Source organism: Anastrepha ludens, chromosome 5, assembly GCF_028408465.1.
Source record: "Anastrepha ludens isolate Willacy chromosome 5, idAnaLude1.1, whole genome shotgun sequence".
NCBI classification, from domain to species: domain Eukaryota; kingdom Metazoa; phylum Arthropoda; class Insecta; order Diptera; family Tephritidae; genus Anastrepha; species Anastrepha ludens.
Window position 1 is genome coordinate 14,669,236 of NC_071501.1, and position 22,275 is coordinate 14,691,510.

The window sequence follows — 22,275 nt, forward strand, 5'->3', positions numbered from 1 at the left end:
ATTTGGCCTTACAGCACAAATTTGTCATTTGGCAGCACTTTTTCAGAGGTCTCATTTCTTCAGTGGGAGCAACTTTTTTGTATTCATAGCTGAAGTTTATATGCGCCGCCTGTCTACGGCGGGCTCCAGCTGTGGAGATTACTACATAAAAAGGACGTGGGGATATGTGAAACACCATTTGAAAATGAAATTGAATTTGTTTTTTTGTGTTGTTGTTTATTTTTCAATTGGCTTCTGGCAACACTTTCGAAACTATTAGGCTGCACACCCTTACATGCACACACACACTTGCCTACATGCAAGCAATAAAACAAATCAATTGCCGGCAAGGACAATTTGCACATTTCATGTAATTGAAAGCAGTCGCGCGCTCCAGTAACCCACTTCCCAGTGAAAAAAAAAACACATTTACATTTGAATTTTATTTTTAGTGTCATAGATATATTTAGAAATTTGTTAGCTTTATTAGCTTTTACATTGATTTACGAGGGTGCACAAACGGTATAAAATACATACACAGAGTTTCGTTCCACATTTGTTATGGATTATTTGCACAGGCGTGGGGCCAAAAACACGTCAGACAGGCACTTGTGGGAAATGAAGTGATTCGAGTTAAGACAAGTTTTAATCATATTTAGTACAACGAAATAATTTTATTGGCATTTTCCATTTTACATTTAAGTATCATATTTTAATACATATAAATAAGACTACGCATATACTTGTGCTAAAAACTATAGACTCTAATGTGTGCGTATGTGTGTAATATTTTGGTTAAATGAACTGTCCGTTAATGAGAAAATTTTCATTATTTTTCTTTTTATTAAGTTAGTTGCTTACTTCTTAACCCTTTAACTGCACATATTTCACTTTATTAGAAGGCGTTTCGAAGCGCCGCTACGCGTACAAAATATTATATCTACTATATTTGGAATTAGTTTTGCTGCTTAAAGTAGTAAATTTACAAAATTGCGTTTGCTTAAACTTATAAGAACTAAGTTAAAGATGTAAAGGCATGCGGTGACACACAAACGTACAAATTTGAAGCAATAAATAAAGCGGTGAAATAGGAAATTATATACAGAAAATTCTTAGACGGCAATTTTTTGTTTTTTAATTCTGTCAACAACTATTCAAAGAATTAAAGAAATAGAAAAAACACGAAGATATTTAGTAATTTCCATGCAGAAATTATTAAAAAAAAATCATTTATTTTGCTGACGTTACGTCGCCACTTTATTGAAGTCAATAGTCAACTAAACTAAATATTTTCAAATTGTGTTAAACGCTCTTTGGTTGGGTTTCACTACGATTCGTTGTTAAACAAAACAAGAAAAAAAACTAAATACAATTACACATTTTTTCTTAAAAATAATAATTAGAAAACTTATCTATGGTAAAGCTAAATTAAAGTTTAAATAGTAAAAATTATTTACAAAATTTATTGAAATTTTTAGAATTCAGAAAATTTTGAGTTATGATTTTTTTTTTCTTATTTTATATAAAACTCAAGATAATTTAAGTTTAAAGAGCAACAAATATTTACAAAGTGTATTGAAACTTTTTGCACTCAGAATTGTTGAAGTTAACTTTTACAAAATTTATTGAAATTTTTAGAATTCAGAAATTTTTAAGTTAATTTTTACTAAATTTTTTTTCTTTTTTTATATAAAACTCAAGATAGTTAAAGACTGTGCTATTATTTGATGCGCTTTTAACTCATTCGACCCCAAAATTTGCCAGGAAAAATGTATAGGGGAGTTTGCCAGGGCAGTATTTATAATAGGCCTGCCAGCAGCATTTTTATTGCTTTAGCTTAATAATTATCCAAATAAAATAAAATGCGATATCTCAGCGAAAAAAAATGATATTTAAGTATTTATAGATGCCATCCTTTAATTTTGGTGAAAGAAAACATCTGCAAGGCTACATAACCTCAAATATGGGCAAAAACGGTGTTTTTGCACTTTTAGGTTAGGATATCTCGAAAACCAGAGCTGATAGAGCAATTCTGAGGCCAAATTTGGATTCAGCGCATCACAAACCTTCGGAAATATATAGTCTGGTTTCTGGGTCTGAATGTTGGTTAAATTTTGTCGGCCTGTGTAAACCAAACTGATGAAAAATCGCGGAAGCGGTTATCGCGCCAATCAAGAAGAGAAGACAGCGATGAAAGTCTGCACAAAGCGTCTCTCACTCATTTTTTGAGGCATTTAGAAAAGTAATTAAAAAAAAATTCCTCAGTGTCTATAGACAATTTGTTCAGAATTCAACAAGATGTTTTTAAGTTGCAATTTTTTCCAATAATTCTAACAATAATGAGAAATTTGTCATTTGTTTTTAGCAAACAGCGAATTAAATATTTATTACTTATTCAAGAAAATAATGCTTCGAACAAATTTTATACCAACATTGCCCTGAAAAAAAATTTTTTTCAAGTAACTTTCCGAAGCGTCCAAATAGTTTGGCATAGCGACTCCAGATTTTGTATAAAAACTCTTAGAATAAAAGCGACTGAGATTGCAAGTGACAAAAAATAAAGCAAAAAATCAGGCAAAAGCAAAAAAATCGGGGTCGAAAGGGTTCATATTAGGCAAAGCAAGAATTTACAATATTTTCTGGAGATTTGGCGAAACATCTTGATAGATTTTGGTAGCGTTTGCTTTTAGAAAAAATCCACATATCAAAAATATAATCGTCGTCAATTGCTTTTTTTATTTTCATTTTTCCCTTATTTTCCTTTTTCCTTAATTTGACTAGTCTATTCAAAGAAAAAACATCTAAATTTCGCAAGATATATTAAATTAAAACTCGCAATCCCCCCAAAATAGCTCAATCCGGTTCTACTGCATCCTTACAGATAAACGAAATGACCCAACCCCTTCGCCGGATGATTATTAACCACCTCACCGCCTACGTTAGCCGCCGCACCGGCCGCGGCGCCGTTGCCATTCACATCATTGCCTGCCTGCGCACTCCCAGCACCGACATTGCCATTGCCGTCGGTGAGCATGCGTGTTGAACGCGTGACACACACACTTTGCGGACGCAACCGATTGCACGCACTCGTATCGAAGCGGCCGTTCAACTGGATATCCAATAGTTTCTTATCGTTGCCCAGCGCCGAGAAGCTATGCGAAGCGGTACGTATCTCACGTATATTGTAAACCGGACTATAGCTGGGCAAATGCATTTGCAGCATTTTGGACGTCGAGCAACTACTACTGCTCGATGTGCTGTTAGAGCGTTGCAGTTGTAGCATCATTGTCGAATTTTTATGACAAAATTCGCATGATTTGAAGGAGTTGCGACACTTCGGACACACTTCGCCGTTCCTAGGGTTCGTTGTTGGTGTTTGAGTGGGTGCCACAGAGAGCATGGAAGGTGTACGACAAATGCCTGTTGAACCCTCCGAGGATGTGTCCGATGAGCCGGATGTTGATGAGGCGCCATCTTCATCTTCGTCACTGGCCATTAAACTATGCAGATCGTCGGTAAGGGATTCTATAGAGATGTCTAGTAAACTGGTATCGTCTTCTAGTGATGACAGTGTGCTGTTGTTGTTGCTGTTATTACTGCTATTGGTGAGGCCGTTGAGTGTAGCTAGCAATTGACGACGTCGACTATAGTTCGGATTGCGGCGTACTAGAAAATGACAGGTTTCACCGCGACGCATGCGTTCGGCTTGGGCGCGTAGTGGGATGTCGTCGGGATGTAGCTTGCGTTGGTATTCCTGGCCGGGGCATACCTGGAAATTAAGTAATGGTATGAATATCAATGCATACAAATTCGATTGTGCTCTACTCACTTCATATATAGAGAATTGTTCAACGGGTTCCATGGAGTTATAGCAGGACAGCAGTAGTTGCAGCAATTCATCGGACGTTGTTTCCTCGGAAATAACCAAAGATTTGTATTGTGAAGAGGGCTGTAAGGCTGAGGTGTGAACGCGTATTAAGCCGCCTGGTTTCAATTGTAGGCAGAATCTGGAAAAAAGCAAAAAATTTGTTATTAAACTAAATCAGTAAACCAAAAAGCTACTCATAAAAAAACCGTTTGCCGTTCGGAGTCGGCTTAAAAGTTTAGGTCTCTCCATTTGTGGAGCAACATGAAGACGCACACCGCAAATAGTGGATGGAGCTTGGCCAAACACCTAAAAGAAGTGTAGTGCCATTTATTTATTAATTTCTAATTCGAGTAGTCACTACAGGAAAGATTTTGATGTTGACGTTTAAAAGGGATTTAAAATAAGAAGTTTTGGAAGTTTCGTATTCGTTCTTAGAATACATTTTTTTTGAAGTGAAAACTTCTATAGAATCGTTGAGAGTGATTTGAGACTCGATGAAACGAAAAAGCGACACTAAAAAGAGACATACATATAGATCTTATAGCATATAGCCTGCGAGAGAATGAGATAGAACACAGTTATACAGCGTTCCCTATTCTCCGTCTCCTCTTTGTGCGGTGCTTCGTATCCTACCCACTCTTGGCTACGAAGCGTTATATGTTGATATACGTATATGTGTGTGGCTGCGTACTGCTGAGCCACGCTAGTATAGTGAGTATTGTAGTATGTATACTACACAGCCTATTACTTGCTTTGGTGTTTAGTTCAAGCGTCATACGTATGTATCTTTGTATGTATGCTAGTACGTATGTGTGCGCGCCTGCGTATTACGGAGCCACGGTGAGCGAGAAGGCATTATGTATACCTATACTACACTACCTAATACTTGCTTATACCAAGTGTCCTACGAATGTTTGTGTGTATGTTAGTACGTCTGTGTAATATACGCGTTACGACGCTCATAATAGCAACCGCGTGTGCTGTATTGCGTCCGTATTTTTATATTCGTAAATACTTTCATTTTTAAATATTTACCGCAATTATGCCGAAAAATAATGCAGAAAAGTGTCTTGAATATCGACAGAAAAAAAAAAAAAAAAGAAAATAAAACTAAAATTTTACGGAAGGTTTCACTTCTATCGCGTCTAACCGTTAGACTGGTATTTTTGCTTGTTTTTTCAAGAAAGCCTTCGAAATGGGTTGATAGTCTGACATGTACTGCCACAAAACGAATCTGGCCAGAATGGAACGTCAGATGCTCACAGGCGGTACTTCATCGGTCAAAGAAAAACGTCTCTATGTTAGTTGCTCTGATCACAGCTCACTCTCTCCTAGGTCAGCATACTCAATGATTGAATGCACCTCATTTATACTATTCTAGAAGCTACAAGAATTAGGAAGAGGAAGAGTTTGTCAGCCATCTTCTCTGTCACTGTCCTACGCAGCATACCACTAAGTTTAGATACTTTGGCTGATCGGTCTTGAATGATACTGATAAGCCTAGGGATATACGTAAGATGCAGCCAGATCAATGGGTTTGCACTTAAAAGAAAATGTGTTAACGAGGGGTAGCAGGTAATTTGCTACTTTGGCATCACAACGGATCGAAAAATGTCTAAGTGAATTGGTTAAAAGACCGACTGTCCCTTCCGCCTACGCACCTACCTACCTACCTAAGCCTCAGAAATTCAACTACTAAACAAATTTAGTAGAATGAGAGAGTCTGAATTTTTGTCAAGCGAGGGTGCAGGATAGCCAGCTAACCACACCCTATAGGCACACGATAGAAGAAGCTTCAGATGTGCCCTTAGAAGAACAATGTTTTACTCATGCCGAAGAAAGCAAATTGAAAGCAAATTCTCAATAGGCATCTACTAGATGCCTCTTCGCAGATAAAGCAGACGGCAGCATTACGAGTTATCTGAAGAAGCTTAGACTTCTTCGTGAGGGCGTATGTTGTGATTCGACAGAATCTTTTGGGATCAGCATGATAAGCGTAGGTCCTACATGGCATTGCTAAAGATAAGATCAGAACTTCTTCTGGCGCTAGTACATTTCGTCTCGGAAGGGAGAGTTCATTGCTTACAAAATGTGTTCCAAAGTCTATTCTTTTTAGAATCAGATAATCTTGCGATTATTATTCTGAAAATGAGAGGGTAGGTTAGGATAAATGGTTGCACTTGCGAGGGGTCTATTTGGTCAAATATTTAATATTTGTCCGTTGTGATTTCAAAAAGGATAAGCTTCATTTCTTTCCAAAGGAGACTGGGCTATAGACTGAGACTGAGAAAATATGGGCTATAGACTGTGAAATTTGATATAATCTGGGTAACACGAAGAAACACATTTTCTAAGCAAAACGACTGCCAACAGTCACCGAGATGTAAATTCAATTCAGATAAGCAAAACATAGCAAAAGAACTTAAAAAGACTCGTTCTAGTCGCTTATGGCCAATTAAGTGAGAATTTCACCCTTTTTAAAACGTCCGGTTTGGCACCTTTGGATCCGTTTTAAAAGGTTATATCCATAAATCGATAGAAAATTAAATTTTATGAAGCTACCTGGCAGCTAAGTCAAAGTCGAAAACGCCAGTCTAGCCAGACCCGGGTGCCTAACGGAGCGTTAACAAGTCGATCAGATACACCTGCCAATTAGCAGAGAAACGTTGAATAAAGAAAAAATTCAGTGCACTTGAACTTTAGAGAAGTCAATGTAAGTATTTGGCTGAGCTCAGCGCGGAGTTGAGATGCTTTCCTCTTTCTTGCTTAGTAAGTTGACCGTCCACAAGGTATGTAGACTAGTCCAAAAACCCTTTCTTTGCACTAGAACAAAAGTTGACTGCGTGCAACTTTACTCACTTCCTTAATTCTTTCGACTATAAGTTTCAGTATTGCACTTACCTTGATTCCCCTTTCGGATGGCAGGCTTGTAGAATAGCCGGTCGTGTATCATCGTCTAGCATTAGTACGGTCTTCACACCAGCACGTCGCACGGATACTTCCATGGAGAGATAGAAGAGACGCGGATCGCGATGACGCATTTTAAGGCTGTAAGGATGTAAATAAATAACATAAATAGTTAATTAGGTCGTCATAATGAGCAATTGATAATAAATTTACCGTCTGAGTAGTTGTGTAATAACCTCCTTGCTGGTGGTGTCCCATTGTATGCCAAGTGTTTTGTATTCGATATCGATTTTCAAGCAATTCGTAAAAACTTTAATTGTTGTCTGAAAATGTGCAATAAATTTTCAAATTCATAAATTTTAATTAATTTTTAAATCAAAAAAATTAAAAAAAAAGTTTTAAAATTTTAAATCCACAAAACTACAATAAAATTGCGAAAATTGAAAAGATTTTTTTAGCATTTTTTTTTTTTGAAAATGCAGTTTTATAGCTTATTTAGTCTGCTACATATTTCTTATTTCTCCTATGTTTTCTGCAATATTTTTTTTTCTACAAATTTGGGGCTTTTAATACAGTTTTTCTTTCAATATGAACTTTCTTTATTAGAAGCTAACAAACAAGTTATTATTGAAAACATTTAAAAAACAGCTGCACTATTTTCAGTGGCGCTCACTGTATAGGTATTACTATGTTTTTTTTTATCGTTTTTACTCGTTTGGCTCATAAGTCTGCCAAATGAGCAGTCCGCCTTCAGACACAGCGTCATATCAGCGGCGTGTCACGTTATCGACCTGTCATTTCACCTAAGCATCTGAGCCAAATCGTGTGTTAGGCTAACAATTTGGAGATTTTTTGAAGTTCGTTGTATTTGAGTTAAGACCCAATATGAGTTTACACACAGTGTATAAGGTTCTTCTAGTCATGAATCTCTTGCTATGAAAGTAAAGTATAGAAAATGAGAATTTGTGCTCTAATGTAGTGAGGGTGACTAACCATAAGCACTGAGCAGAGATAAAATGATGGTTGCCTATGCATTGTTTCCAATAATATGATTGTATACTTAATTTTCACATAAATCAAAAATTAGCTGATTGAAAATAAAACTTGCCTCGTGAGCCAAAAAATAGACTCCTAGTTCTAAAATTAAGCCTTACGAATTAAAAATATAAAGTCAAAATCATAGATTTTTGGCAACAAAACTAAAATTCGTGATTCAGAAAATGCATTTCAGGCGTCAAAAATAGAACTCGCGGGGGAAAAAAAATTTCGTCTTCCAAAAATAAAATCCAAGAATGAAATCATTTCGGTCTATTTGGAAGAATATAATTCGTGAGTCAGGAAATACACTGCTTTTTTCAAGAATAGTAGAAATACATTTCATTTCCAAAAATAGAATTGCTAACTCAAAAGTACAACTATTAGGAACCATAACTGCAATTCCTAACTCAAAAAATGCTTTTCTGGTACCACAAATAAAACTCGTGGGGAAAAAAGATATTTCTTGTTCCAAAAATTCAATTTCGTCCCCTTTCTGTGTTAACCTCGTAACTTAATTTTTTTCGAAATTGAGATTTTTAGTGAAAAACATTCCTTAGCAATCCTGTTACGTAAAACGAAACATACAATGGTCATAATGATTATAGAATTTTTTTCTGAGCGTTTCGATTTTTCTCGTATCTAAATGTTCGAATTCGAAAATCTCGTATCTACTATAAGTATCGTATCAAATAAGTTATAACTTTTCATAGAAGTTAAGTAACTCTAAACATTTTTATCGATTTACTGAAAATTATGATTTTGTAGATACGAGGTTAACACAGAAAGGGGACGATTTGTTATTCATCAAATATAATTCTTTTCGCAAAAACAGAATTCAAAAGAAAGAAAATATATTTTATTGCATGTTTCAAAAATAAAACTCCCGAGTCAAAACCAGAAATTTTTGGTGCCAAAACTAAAATTTGTGATTAAAAAACGCATTTGCGACGTCGAACATAAAACTCGTGGGTAAAAAAAAAATTGTTTATTCCATAAATATTGGAGGTTGAATTAGTTTTAAAGGTTTTTTTCGAAGATTTGGGGCTTTATTGTGAAAAAACGGTACAAAATATTTTATTTGAAGTATTGGCCATCGCTAGCTACAACTTTCGCCCATCTTTCGGGCAATTTCCGGATGCCGTTTCTCCAAAATTCTGGCCGCTGCTTGGCTATCCATGACTCAACCCATATTTTGGTAGCCTCGTACGAGGAGAACCGCTGGTCCGCCAAATCGAGACTCATATGCCGGAACAAATGATAATCGGAGGGAGCTATGTCTGGACTATACGGCGGGTGGGGTAACACTTCCCAGCCAAGCGTTCCAAGGTATTTTTTGACAGGTTGAGCAACATGCGGCCGAGCGTTGTCATGTTGCAAAATAACCTTGTCGTGCCTTTTTACCGTTTCCGGCCGTTTTTCTTTCAATGCCCGGCTTAAACGCATCAATTGCAGTCGGTAACGATCCCCCGTGATTGTTTCGCCCGGTTGGAGCAGCTCAAAATATACGACGCCGACCTGATCCCACCAAATGCAGAGCATGATTTTCTTGCCGTGAATATTCTGCTTGGCCGTCGACGTTGATGCGTGGCCGGGCAAACCCCATGATTTTTTGCGTTTTGGGTTATCGAAGTGGATCCATTTTTCGTCGCCAGTCACCACCCGATGCAAAAAACCCTTCCGATTTTGTCGCTCGATCAGCAATTCGCACGTAAAAAGTCGCCGTTCGACGTCGCGCAGCTTCAACTCGTACGGGACCCAATGTCCTTGCTTTTGGATCATTCCCATCGCTTTTAGACGCTTGCAAACGGTTGATTTATCAACGCCCAATGATTCAGCAAGCTCTTCTTGGGTTTGGCACGAGTCCTCGTTTACCAATTCCCCCAATTCCGCGTCCTCGAACTTTTTGGGCTGGCCAAGACGCTCCTTGTCTTCGGTGTGAAAATCACCACTTTTGAATCGTCGAAACCAGTACTCACATGATGAAATCGACGGAGTATGGTCTGGGTAGGCCTCCTGCAGCAATTCACGGGCTTGGGCTGTATTTTTTTTCAAATTGAAGCAGAAAAGCAAAGCTTCCCGCAAATTGCGTTTCGACGGCACGAAAGTTGACATACTCGGAGCACGAAAACACTGCGTTGTTTATACTTCAGCGAAATGACAGATACTGATAAACAAAGCCTAGGGATGAGGCTTTCACGCAAGAAAAAAATAATTTATTTATTTCATAAATAAAATTCATGAATCAAAAAAATATAATTCTTGTGGCAAAAATAGAACTTGTAAGTCAAAAAATAAATATTTTTATATTGAATTTGTGAGAACAAAAAAATTTTTCCTTTAATAAAAGCCATTAGTTTTGAGGTTGCTTGTTACTCAAATAAAATTCTTGAAATAAATAAAATAATTTTTAATTTTAATTGAATTAATATTTTTAATTGCTAATAACAAAACTAAAATTCGTCTATCAAAAAAAAAATTTTCTAATTTCAAAAATAAGCTTCGTGAATCAACAACTATATTTTTCTTCCAAAAATATAACTCATGAGTCAAAAATTTGATTTCTTTGGAAAAAAAACTGAAAACTGGTTATCTGGTTCGTAAAATATAACTTGTGAGCTAAAAATTGGGTTTCTTGTTCGAAAATGAAACTGATTAGTAGCAAAAATAACACTCACGCTGTTCATAACTGCATATAAAAGTGGAAAGTGGTTTTATTGTTCTAAGAGTTAATAGTTAGAAGAAGCTAATAAAAAAATAATATAGCGCGAGTATTATTTTTCGACTCACGATGTTTTCAAATTACGGTTCTGAAGTTTGTTTGTGATTTTTATTTTTTCGCAATATTACTTAGAACAGTTTTTTTAGTTTCAGCTGTTATTCCGCCTCATGGCAAACTCAATGTACCTTCTGCTCAAATATGAACGAGACGTTATCAATAAAACCGTCCGCGGATGACATATGGCAAAAATAAATTTTTTGTTTTTTGGTAGGACTGTTATAATCTTACATGGCAAATTTCAGCGTGATATGTCACATAGTTTGTTTTCTGTGCTACTGTAAACAAGTCAAGCTCGAGTGTGTTCTTCGAATTTAACGATGGAAATTCAAAGAATTTGTTTGAAATTTTATTATTCCAACAAAATTTCGGCTTCAGACGCCTTAAAAATGTTGCAGACAACCAATGGGGACTCTGCTCTATCGCGTGCACGTGTTTTCCAGTGGTACAAATCGTTCAAAGAGGGCCGTACATCGGTTGAAAACTTGCCTCATGAACGTCGTCCAGCAACATCAGTAAACGACGAAAACATCGGAAAAGTAAAGGAAATTGTGCTTGAAAATCGCACAAATCGCAAAATCTGTTAACGCTGAATATTATTTAGACGTTTTAAAGCGTTTACGCGAGAATATTCGTCTTAAAAAGAAGGAATTGTGGGACAACAAGTCATGGTTCTTGCATCACGATAATGCACCAGCTCACACATCACGTCTTGTTCGCGATTTTTTGAACAAAAATAATGTTAATATCGTTCCGCATGCACCGTATTCGCCTGATATGGCTCCATGTGACTTTTTCCTGTTTCCCAAGCTCAAGTTGCCGCTCCGTGGAAAACATTTTGAAACAATTGAAGTCATAAAAGAGAATTCGAAGAACACACTCGAGCTTGACTTGTTCACAGTAGCACAGAAAACAAACTATGTGACATATCACGCTGAAATTTGCCATGTAAGCTTATAATAGTCCTACCAAAAAACAAAAAATTTATTTTTGCCATTTGTCATCCGCGGACCGTTTTATTGATAACGTCTCGTTCATATTTGAGCAGAAAGTATGTAAGCGAATTATACCCTTTTTTGTGTATTGCAATGAGTTTTATTGAAATTTTCGGCAAAGTTTTGTTCACATGCATTTTGCGTTAAGGCTGATTATTTTCCTGTTATGTTTTTTTTTTTCTTTTCTCAAACTTACCTGTGGCAGTTGTTCACTTAAACTCGAATAGCTGGAGGCGCGTGAGGGCGTACGCTGTAATTCGGTAGGTGGCTCCGGGCTGCCACATATCGATGAAGCGCAGGATGTGGACGAGCGCAGTGAAACCGAATCAGAACGATTGCGAAGCGGTGAAATTTGTACGTGTTTCAACATCTGCAAAGAAAATAAGGAGAAAAATATGATATGAGTATCAAAGGATTGAGATTAAGAAAAGCAGGCAAGGGAAGAGAATATATGAAAATACACTTCGAATTTTTTGTATAATATGTTCACTATTTTTTTAAAACGTTTAAAATAATTTTAAATTTTAAATGTTTAAAGTAAATATGTTTCCTAGTAAAAATTACTATTAATAGTAAAGTGAGTATTTTCCGAGTTGCGTAAGTCAAACGCCCCCGTTTCTTTGTACAAGGGTTTATTCGCTAGTCATTCAATCCTTTTGCTTTTTACATTTTTTCTAAATTATTGTAAAATTGTCTTCTTTATGGTTCGCCTGACATGCCCTTTGTTCCAGTCAATTGTACGCCAACAATAGCTTGCAAAATGGGGGAACAGTGAGCTGGATCAACTGGAGAGCGCACGCACGTAGTAGCTTACAAGTGCAGAAGCGCATAAGTAGCTGTAATATAATATACGTACACACACACATACATATATAGATGCATATAGAGGTTCTAAATGCGCGTATTCACATAATGAAAATAAGTAAAAGAGACGCACTTCAATTTGGAGTTGCTATATCCGGTGTATTCAAACAAATCACTGGTGGAGTAGCGCGTCGATTTCTATTGTGTTTTTTTTTTTCATTTTACATATTTTCTTACTACAGCTCAATTTCCTTTTCCTTCCCTCCCATGGTTTTTTTTTTTGGTTTTTTAAATGCTTCAGCGGGTTGCGGAGAAACTCACCCAGGTGGCTGCCAATTATGGAGACACAGTTAAACGGCTCATGGGATTGCATGTTTTACAATGAAAATAAGCTTCTTCTGGCGCAGAGCAGCGGAGTAAGCTAAATATTTAGCATTGACATTTTTTCCCCCAGCGGCAAAAGCAGAATTTCAAAGGTATATTTTGTTGACATTTTTAGATATAAAATATCACCTTCTCCAATATTCTATTTTCAGCAAAATTTCGCTTTGTACTTTGTGTGATTTTCAACCATCCGCGCGCATTCACGCGTGCCATCTACACATCAATGTCGGCAGCGGCGCTCTTGGAGCACGCTTCATGCTAAGTGCCACAGGCAGCCGCTTTTCAGCAATCATTGACATATTTTATTTGTGAATAGATTTAGTTATGTATGTATGCATATCTAAAAGGTTTTTGTCGCTAGTTTGCTGGAGGAACGTCTTAACTCAAAGAAGCACAATTTTCAGAAAAACGGTTACTGGGTTTGAAATTTGTTATGCCAACCTAGTAATCATCTAATGAAGTGTGTTAATAAATATTGGAATAAAACTTTTATGCAGCATAAAAGAAGAGAGCTGGTAATTTTAGCTTAGTAATAAAAAAAAATTTCATTAAATTTAATAAAAAAAAAATTTTTTTCATTATTTTAATTTCAGTTTCTCATTTAATTTCTCTAATTTTAATGACAACTAAATTTTGTTTATATTTATGGCTTTCTTCCTGCAAACAAGTTGTAAGTAATATGCTTTATGGGGTTAGGGGTAGTCAGAATTAAAAAAAAAGTCTTTTTTTACATTTTCTTAAAGCATAACATCTTAAAAATATTGGGTCAAAATTTGAAGTGAATCCGACAAATACTTTTCGAGTTATTCATCAACTAACAAAAGCCGCTCGGGCGCTCCGGAGCAGATAGCAAAACTTGAAATGCGTTTTTCTCAAAACTATGTTTATTGAACTGGTTATCACTGTATCTGAAAAACCGCTTGGTGGATTTCAATAAAATTCATACTTCTTTTGAAAAACATAAAAAAGTCGTGCCTGATCGAAAGAGTATTTTTTCAAAAAATTTTTTAATTTTTTTAACCAATTAATTGTCGGTTTTTTTCTCGAAAATCTGAAAAATATTTCCTGAGGCCGCCATGCTGTGAACTTAAAAAAAAAGCTTCGATCAGGCACAAGATTATCTATTAATAAAACTAATTTCTCTTGTCCGATTGATTTTAGATGAATCTCCAAGGACTTGTGATATTCACCGCAAGGGACTTCTGGAGAAATGGGCTCCACACAAACAGCGATAACTTTTACAATTATTAATTCTTTTTTTTTTTGAAATTTTGCTAAAGTCAAGCCGAAACATGATGTTTTAATGCTATTTTTTTATTTTTGTAAAAAAAAGCAACTGACTAGCAAAACAAAAACTATTGAAAATCATCATTTTTTCCGGCCTTTGACTACCACCAACCTCTTATATAGGTATATATGCATGTATGTATGTGTGTATGTATGTATGCGCATATGTTTGCTTATTAAAATTGTTTTAAACAAATTTCAGTTTGCTCGTGGGTGCGTGACTAAGAGCGTGCGAGGCGTGGCAGTAAAAAGCAAAGAACGTGCCACTCAATGTTGCACGCGCTTTTCAATGTTGTGGCAGCATTATGTGAGCGCTATACAATTGTTTCGATTTTTTTCCAATTTTTTTTCTTTTTTTTTCTTTTTTTAAATTTTTTCCTTTTTTGGATTTTTTTTTTTTTAATTTTTTCTTTTGTTCCCCCCTTTTTGTAGTTTATTTTATTTCACTTCCATACACACGATGATGTCACTGCTTTAACCGCTATTTAGAGAGGAAATGTTGCAGCAAGCACATCAACGTCACATGTGTGGCATGACGACGGCACTCCTTTTCCTCTTACCGCTGCGCTGGAAATGAAGCATTTAGTTGTGTTGCACGTTGATAGCGCAGCGAGCTGCCAGTGTATAAGGCCATGTAAGTACAGAACATATCGACGGAACATTTTTGATTGACTTTTGAAGAGTTTGAATATTTAATTTAAAAACTCATACATACTTACATATATATGTATGTATGTACATAGAAAGTGACAGCGGCCCACTCACTCATACCACCCACGCAATAAAAACGGTTAGCTTTCATTCAAGTGAAAGCTCTTATTTCACAAACGCAGCGTGGGTTTTGATGGATTTGTAGTGGAGTGGAAGTTGTTTTTGTAAGAATTTAGTGTCATTATAAACACAAAAAAGCGAGTGGCCTAATCTTCTTAGTTAAAGTGACATTTGGTTAATCAAATGCAAACGAGAATGATATGCAGGAATTGGGTCAAGAAAGCTGAAACATTTTATGTACTCAAATCAATTCTGTTTATATACATTTTATATTTATATAGATTTTTTTACACCAGAGCATTAAAGGATCAAAAGATATTACATTTTTGCATTACATATGAATTTTTTTCAAAGCAGTCAAATTTTGTTGTAAAAATTACGAGAGCCACCTTAAAAATAAAACTGCAATCACAATTTTACCTTCAAAGCAATGTTAAAAGCCATTTCAAAAACCATCCGCTTACTGCTCACATAGCCAGAATTACCTTGCCACAAATGTAAGCACTTCTCTACCTCCAACTCATTACATTTAGAAAAGTAAATATCAAATTGAAATGGCAACGAAAGCACTTATCGCTTCGTCGCCACAACTGAATTTCATCGCTTAAATGTAAAACGTTTTTAAGTATTATTATTTTTCTAAAAAATTAAAAGCAAAGTCAAGCAATAAACATCAGGGCACTAGCAAATGCATTTCCCAACTTTGCTTCCATCCCTTTTGTAACCTCTGATTTTTACTGTTTATCCTGCAGAGCTGGTTAGCTGCTTAGTGCATTTAATTTGCTTGGTTCACATGTGTGTGTATTTTTGCTTACACATGCGTGGCTAATGCATGTGTGTACTGCCCGCTGGGAAATCCACAAGCATCGAAGTAGTGTGTGAGGTCTCAACTCAAGCGTATTGCTGGATTCGACAGTTAACATACAAGTATAACGTCCACCAGACAAATGTAAAGTCATCAATGTGCAGATTTTCGCTTGCGAAAAGATTTATGATAGTTTCAATCTTTCCTCTTAATATTTTTCTTACTATTGCTAATTGTTTCATCTTTTGCGCTAGTCGCCGCTAGGTGAGGTTAACTTTGATTTCAGAGTCTGCCGTTGTACACAGCCTCACATTTTAGCCCGTTTGTTTTTATCACATTTGGCTTTCTACTACTCGCTACTACTACTGCTTGATTCTACTCGCTGAATATATAGGTATCTCTGACGAATTTCATCAGGTATTTTATCCCAATATTTTCAAATTAGTTAATGTTTTGGTATACCGAAAACTAATCTGTGTGCAAGCAGTCTTCGGTCCATCAAAACATCTTCCTTATGCTCAATATGACCAGAAAAGTTGAGAAATTGTTTCATCATTCTACTCATGCAACTTGAATATGTCTGAAAGTCTTTCTGGATGCTTTTCTAATAGGCCGTATCTCGTAAGCACTCCGAAGAGTCTTCGAGGATTCTTCATATAATAAACTGGCCAATTCTGCGGCATCATATACCAGATGCGGGGTTTGAAAATATCTATCAACATTGTCATATGGTTTTAATATAGCAAAAATTTTAACAAAGTATCCAAACACTCACTGAAAAACAAAATTTTAAAGAAAAAAATGAATATTTTAATACAAATAATTTTTATTTTTGACTGAGTTTTCTCAGTACTGCTCGGTTTTATCTGTTGTTCATTGAAATTTATTTTCAATAGTCAATGGACGATAACAATTCATTGTATATATTACATACATACTACATAGGTATTGTATATTAAAGAGTTTCGAAGAAAGCACGCCCAAAGATCTATTTTTTCACATTGTTCCTTAGCTGCAATTTCTACTAAAAAAAAAAAATTCTTTCATCTAAAGATAAACAAATTCTGTGAAAGTTTCAGGTTCAAACATTTTGTTTGTTTTTGTTCTCTAAAAAATGGGAATTATTTTCAATCTCTTACAAGAGATGTCAGTTGTCACCTATTTTCTGTTGAAGGTTTTTGGCTCAGACCAAGGCGAATCTATTAAAGATGGTGTTGGTAAATCAGCTGAGTTGTTTTTTTTTCTTTCGCCGTGTCCATTTGGCTGTCAGCTCAGAATGAAAGAAGTCGAACTCATTATTTGTTTTCTAGTTTCTCAAGACTTTGCTTTGACAATCAAACGTACAGAAAATTGTTGTTGGTGTTGTGCCATCACCTTTAATGAATGCGAATTAGCTCAGACAAATATTTTTATTTAAATTTTTGATTTGTTCTCTAAAAAAACATAATTATTTTCAATCTCTGACTAGAAATGTCAGTTGTCGCCTACTTCATTTCTCTTTCAATAACTTCGAAACTAGTACCATATGGGACAGTTGAGACATAGTACGGTTTGTATTTTATTCTTCATAGTTCCATACCAGTCACAAATTCGACAAACTTTTTATAAGAGAAGCAAAGCTATGAACTGGATCCCGGATGTCTCAAATGTCGAACGGTTAAGCGCATGCGTAGCATTTAAGCGGTTCTAATTGCAATAATTGCGGCAGCTGAAATTTTTTTTTTTTTCGTTTATAAATTTTGGAAGGCAACTACCATTTCATTTAGGTTTAAAAGTGATAAACAATCACACCCTTGCGTTACTTGAAGAAATTACATTATCTCCCTTTCGAGTTCCAACCAGCTACTTACGACTTCAGAAATTTCGCTCCCACGACAATCTGTTACGGTACGTTCATTACGATGCGGATTTACTTATACATCCGGGCAAAAACTGCCACTCCAGCAGCATTCCCGGAAATATATGAGGAACAACAACAGCAACAACAACAACTTTAGGAACCTAAACTACTTCCACTCTTCCATTTTTAGCATTCTCGCATTCTGAAGACAGATGCCAATACTCGATTTATGTATGTAAAGAAGCGGTTATAAGTTTTGACCCAGAAAGGCGAGAGATTAATAATTGACAAAGCCGATCTAGTTCAGAAATAGAAACTTTATAAGCGTATGAAGAAGTGTATAAAGACCGGAAGAATGTCCACAGATGGATTATGTTAATTTATTTTCCGTTAATTGTTATCAATATACGATAACTATTTGCCAAGCTTTAGCTTTTAGAAATTTAATCTTGGGATATGAGAACTTATTTTTGAAAAACTGGAAATAATTAATATTTTTTGAATGGATTTGCCGATTCGGCTGAAAATTAGGTGTTGTTCGAATGCATTCGGGGAAAAATAAAGTAGTTACAAAAAACAAATAAAAATAAAACCTAAAAAACAAAAAAAAATTATAATCTCAAAACAAAAAAAAAATTATAACCTCAAAACATAAAAATTATAACCAAAGAAAAAAAAATTTTATAACCTCAAAACAAAAAAAATATTTTAAGCACAAAAGAAAAATTGAAACTCCAAAAACAAAATTATAACCTCAAAACAAAAAAAATTTAACTGCAAACAAAAATACTATAACTTAAAAAAAAAGTTTTACCAAAAAAAAACAGAATATTATAACCTCAAAAAAAAAAATTATAACCTCAAAACAAAAAAAGTACTATAACCACAAAAAAATTATAATCAAAAACAAAAAGAAACCTCAAAAAAAAAAAAGTATAACAAAGAAAAGAATATTATAACCTTAACAAAAAACATTATAACTTCAAAACAAAAAAAAAATTTATAACCTCAAAACAAAAAAATTATTATAACCACAAAAAAAATTAAAACCTCAACAAAAAAGATTTATTACCTCAAAAAAGAAGATTATAACCTCAAAACAAAAAAATTATAACCAAAAAACAAAAATTATTATAACCTCAAAAAAATTATAATCACAAAACAAAAGTATAAACTCAAAAACTTTTTTCATAATTTTTTTTTTCATAAACTTTCAATCTGGGCACAATCATAGCTTTTGTATTAGTACATTTTTCACTCTATTTGAAGTGATATATAATTAATAAAAAATGCTTCCATTTGCATCTTACGCTACGACAGTTAGGATCCAACTCCGCCTTTATTTAAATATTTCAGTTCCTTCCTGCAGGGTCACTACCATTTTGCTGCATAACTGCGTATGTATTGTAGTTTGTTGAATGAGTACGTATGCGCTTTTCTCGTGTCATTTAAATTGCATACGGTTTAACTTTATACCTTTTTTTACTGGATTTTACAAGTGGATCTCATCTCGCAATCCTTTTCCTTTCATGTTGTAGTTTGCTATTTTTGCGCTCTTTTCAAAAGTACGCATAATTAGCGCATGAAGTGTAGTTATGCATAAAGACAGTAAAAATGTAGAGCGAATGAAAATTGAAGAAGCAAAACTAAAAAAAAATATAACATTGAGTTGCCTGGATTTACTCATTTGAGGATATGAGAATTTCCATGAGATAATATTAAATTAAAAATTAGCAAGGTAAAGTATTTAAAAATTTTCCCCTCATAGTATTTCAAATACAGGGAGCAGCAAAATGGAGGTATACATTCGATGAACAGAAAGTATGGACAGCGAAAAAATTTTGTAAATCGAGTTTTTTCTTTCAAACAAGTCAAATAAATTAAGAAAAGTGTAATTAAGTGTATCAATCCAGAAGTGTAAGTCTCGTTATTGTATACTGAAAAAAAATTGATTATTATTATTCCTGGCGTTTATGTTAAATGTTGGACCTGCACTGGTACGCAGAGGGCTCGAGGACCCTAGAATGCATAGACGCTGGAATATACGACCCAACAACCAAGCGGTCGTTACCGATGGGTAGTTTCCAAGCATATGCAGAGCTAAATTTAGACAGAAATTTCCGAATGGAGTCAATTGCCATTCTAAGCGACAGCCAGGCTCTATCATCCTGTGAGATTAAGTCTTCACTGGTCCTTGAGTGTATCGAAAAACTGAAACAGGACACAAGAGTATTACTAAGAACGTAATAGTGGACGCATTGGTGAGAAATGCCGCGCCCTCGCCATTAATAGGATCCGAGCCCTTCCTTGCTATGAGGCAATGCACCATCAAGTATGTAGAATGTTAGTAGTGAAGAACTAGGACTAAGGGAGGTTTGCTGGCACCAAACTATGGGGCTATGCCAGGTGAAATTCTTACTAGGAGGGTACAACCAAAAGAGGTTTAAAATACCCATAACCCTCCCAAGGATAAACTGAGATTGCTTTCGGGCAATCAAACAGGCCACTGCAGACTGCTTAGTCATCTGTACATGATCGGGATATGGTCTACTCACTCTTGCCATTTCTGCGACCAATCCCAGGATACTCCAATGCACCTTCTCGTTGAATGTAGCGCTATAGCGCGGAGAAGGTTGAGACATCTCGGCCAACTGCAGCCAAAAGAAAGGCACATACGCTCAATCCAACCCAGCTCTATCCTGAGTTTAATAAGGGAACTGGAACTGGATGAGGTACCGTAATGAGTAGAGGGCACAAAAGACCATGAAGTCGAAGAGCAAACTTTGTAGAAAATCTAATTTAAGTTAATGATTTTTGGGCTTTATTGTACTAATAGACTTATAGTAGAATTTTTTAAAAAATATTTTTTGGTATATTACGTTTTAAGCCACTGTATTCGCCTGTTAATCGCATTTTTGGCCATTTCATGCAAAAGTGACAAAAAAGGTACATCTATTAAGGAGGTTGAAATGTTCTATGAAAATATTCCACATTTATATCTGAAGTGTAAGGATCACACAGTTTCCTATGTCAATTTACCATAAAAATGGGTAAAAATTAAAAAAAAAAGTTGATGTACACTTTCAAATGCAGATACATATAAATGCTTTTTGCTCTCCTTTACTAGAATCTGTCGTCGTATCACAACTAATTTTTAAATTTAATTTGTTTTTTTTTTGTTACTTTTTTATAAATTAATATTTGGTTGTTATTTTAGAAAAAGTTTGATTTTGAGGTACAACAAATTATGAAATAAAAAATATAAAAAATTGTTTGATAAGTAAATTTTTTTTTTAACTGTTTTATTATTTTATTCGCTTTTTGAAAGGCAGTCGATTTATGCGTTCACATCTTAAGCCATACTTAATGGGATATGCAGATTAATATTTCAATCTGTAGGATTATTAATAGTTTTAAGTTCGTGTCTAAAATATTTTTTTCTCTCCCCAAAAACATTTTTTTAGTCACAAAAAATCGAGAAGATTAAAGTTACAAATCTTGTCTTCTTTAAATAAAATATGGAAATATAAATAAAAATCGAGATATTTAGCCTTGACTCAAGGAAACCCCTCCAAGTTTATTACTAAATTATCAGGTCGAATTACCATGGCTTATCGAACTATATTAGATTAAAACAGCGTTAGTACGAGATGGAAATTCATGTTTATTAAGAATACTATTATATATTCTTCATTTATTTCAATTAACTATTACTTGCAAAGATTTGAATAAAAAAAATTATTTTGTGGATCTTCATTCATAAATGTCAGCGACCTTTCCAGCGCAAAATGCAACAGCGCATAATATTCACGACACCCACTTTAATTTATAGCAACATTTAATATATTAACAGCAGGCAATTCTCAGAAGCGAAAAGTGCATTGCCCACCCCAGCAAAAGCATTACAAAGTCTCCTATGAAATGTAAAAAACGATGTTGCATGAGTCAACAGCCAAGCGCCGCCTACGCAAAGTGGCGCTCAAGCTGCAATTTTTTTATATTTTTATTTTATTTTTTTCATTGCATTAAGGCTTATATTTAAAAATTAAAGAAATAAAAAATGGAAAAAGGAAAAAATGCCACCAGCACTTTGCAACATCAATTAGTCGCATGCATTGAAGTGTTGCCGCATATGTTTGGGTGCAGATTATCTATGTAGGCATTTGATTCTTTTTTTTAATTTTGTTGTTACAATCCTGCTGTTACATACATAAATTACATTGCTGTTATGACTTTCAGCTGTTGTTGTTGGTTGTTATGCATGTATGTATTATTGTTGTCAAATATTACAACCGACAATTACAGTGCATAGACTTCTATGTATGGGTGTGTGTTGACGCCGCATGAGCGCTTCCACGCCCGCCTACATTTGTGCAAATCCTCCCATGCAATGTTATGTGGCAGCAATTAAATGAAAATGTTACACAAACAACAAAAATGCAGGCATAGATAATAAAGAGCAACAATTGCGTGCATGCTTACCCCCAATGTGGGCACTTAATGAAGCTACTCGGTGAAGAGATATTTGAAAAAAAAAAATTAAAATTTTTTATTTTCTTTGTTTTTTTTCCTTGTCGTTGTTTTTTGCAGCGTTTGGCCCTTTTTGTTATCTCAGTGTAAATAGTATGCAGTAGGAAAAAGTAAAATTAAAATTTCCAGTAAGTTTGGTATGAATGAGCGGCGCAATTTTTTTCCAGCTTTACATTTTTCTCGCATGCAATTAATGCAAATTAATAATCGCAAATTAATGGTGGTTTTTTGCCTTAGACAAATGTTAATGGCGCATAAAAAATGTATATTTACTAGAATAAAAACTCTATT

At 35.0% G+C, this 22,275-nt stretch overlaps 1 protein-coding gene across 1 annotated transcript in view; it reads right to left on the bottom strand.

Annotated features, from left to right (window-relative positions):
- Nucleotides 1–438: 438 nt before the first annotated feature.
- Nucleotides 439–22,275, bottom strand: part of LOC128862717 (uncharacterized) — a 139,584-nt gene continuing 117,747 nt past the window's right edge. Inside the window, exons 3-7 of the mRNA XM_054101382.1 lie at nt 11,760–11,933; nt 6,968–7,077; nt 6,749–6,895; nt 3,809–3,986; nt 439–3,748 (exon numbers count right to left, since the gene is read on the bottom strand). Of these exons, the coding sequence (XP_053957357.1) occupies nt 2,855–3,748; nt 3,809–3,986; nt 6,749–6,895; nt 6,968–7,077; nt 11,760–11,933 (1,503 nt within the window). The 3' untranslated portion in view covers nt 439–2,854. The remainder of the gene's footprint in view (nt 3,749–3,808; nt 3,987–6,748; nt 6,896–6,967; nt 7,078–11,759; nt 11,934–22,275) is intronic.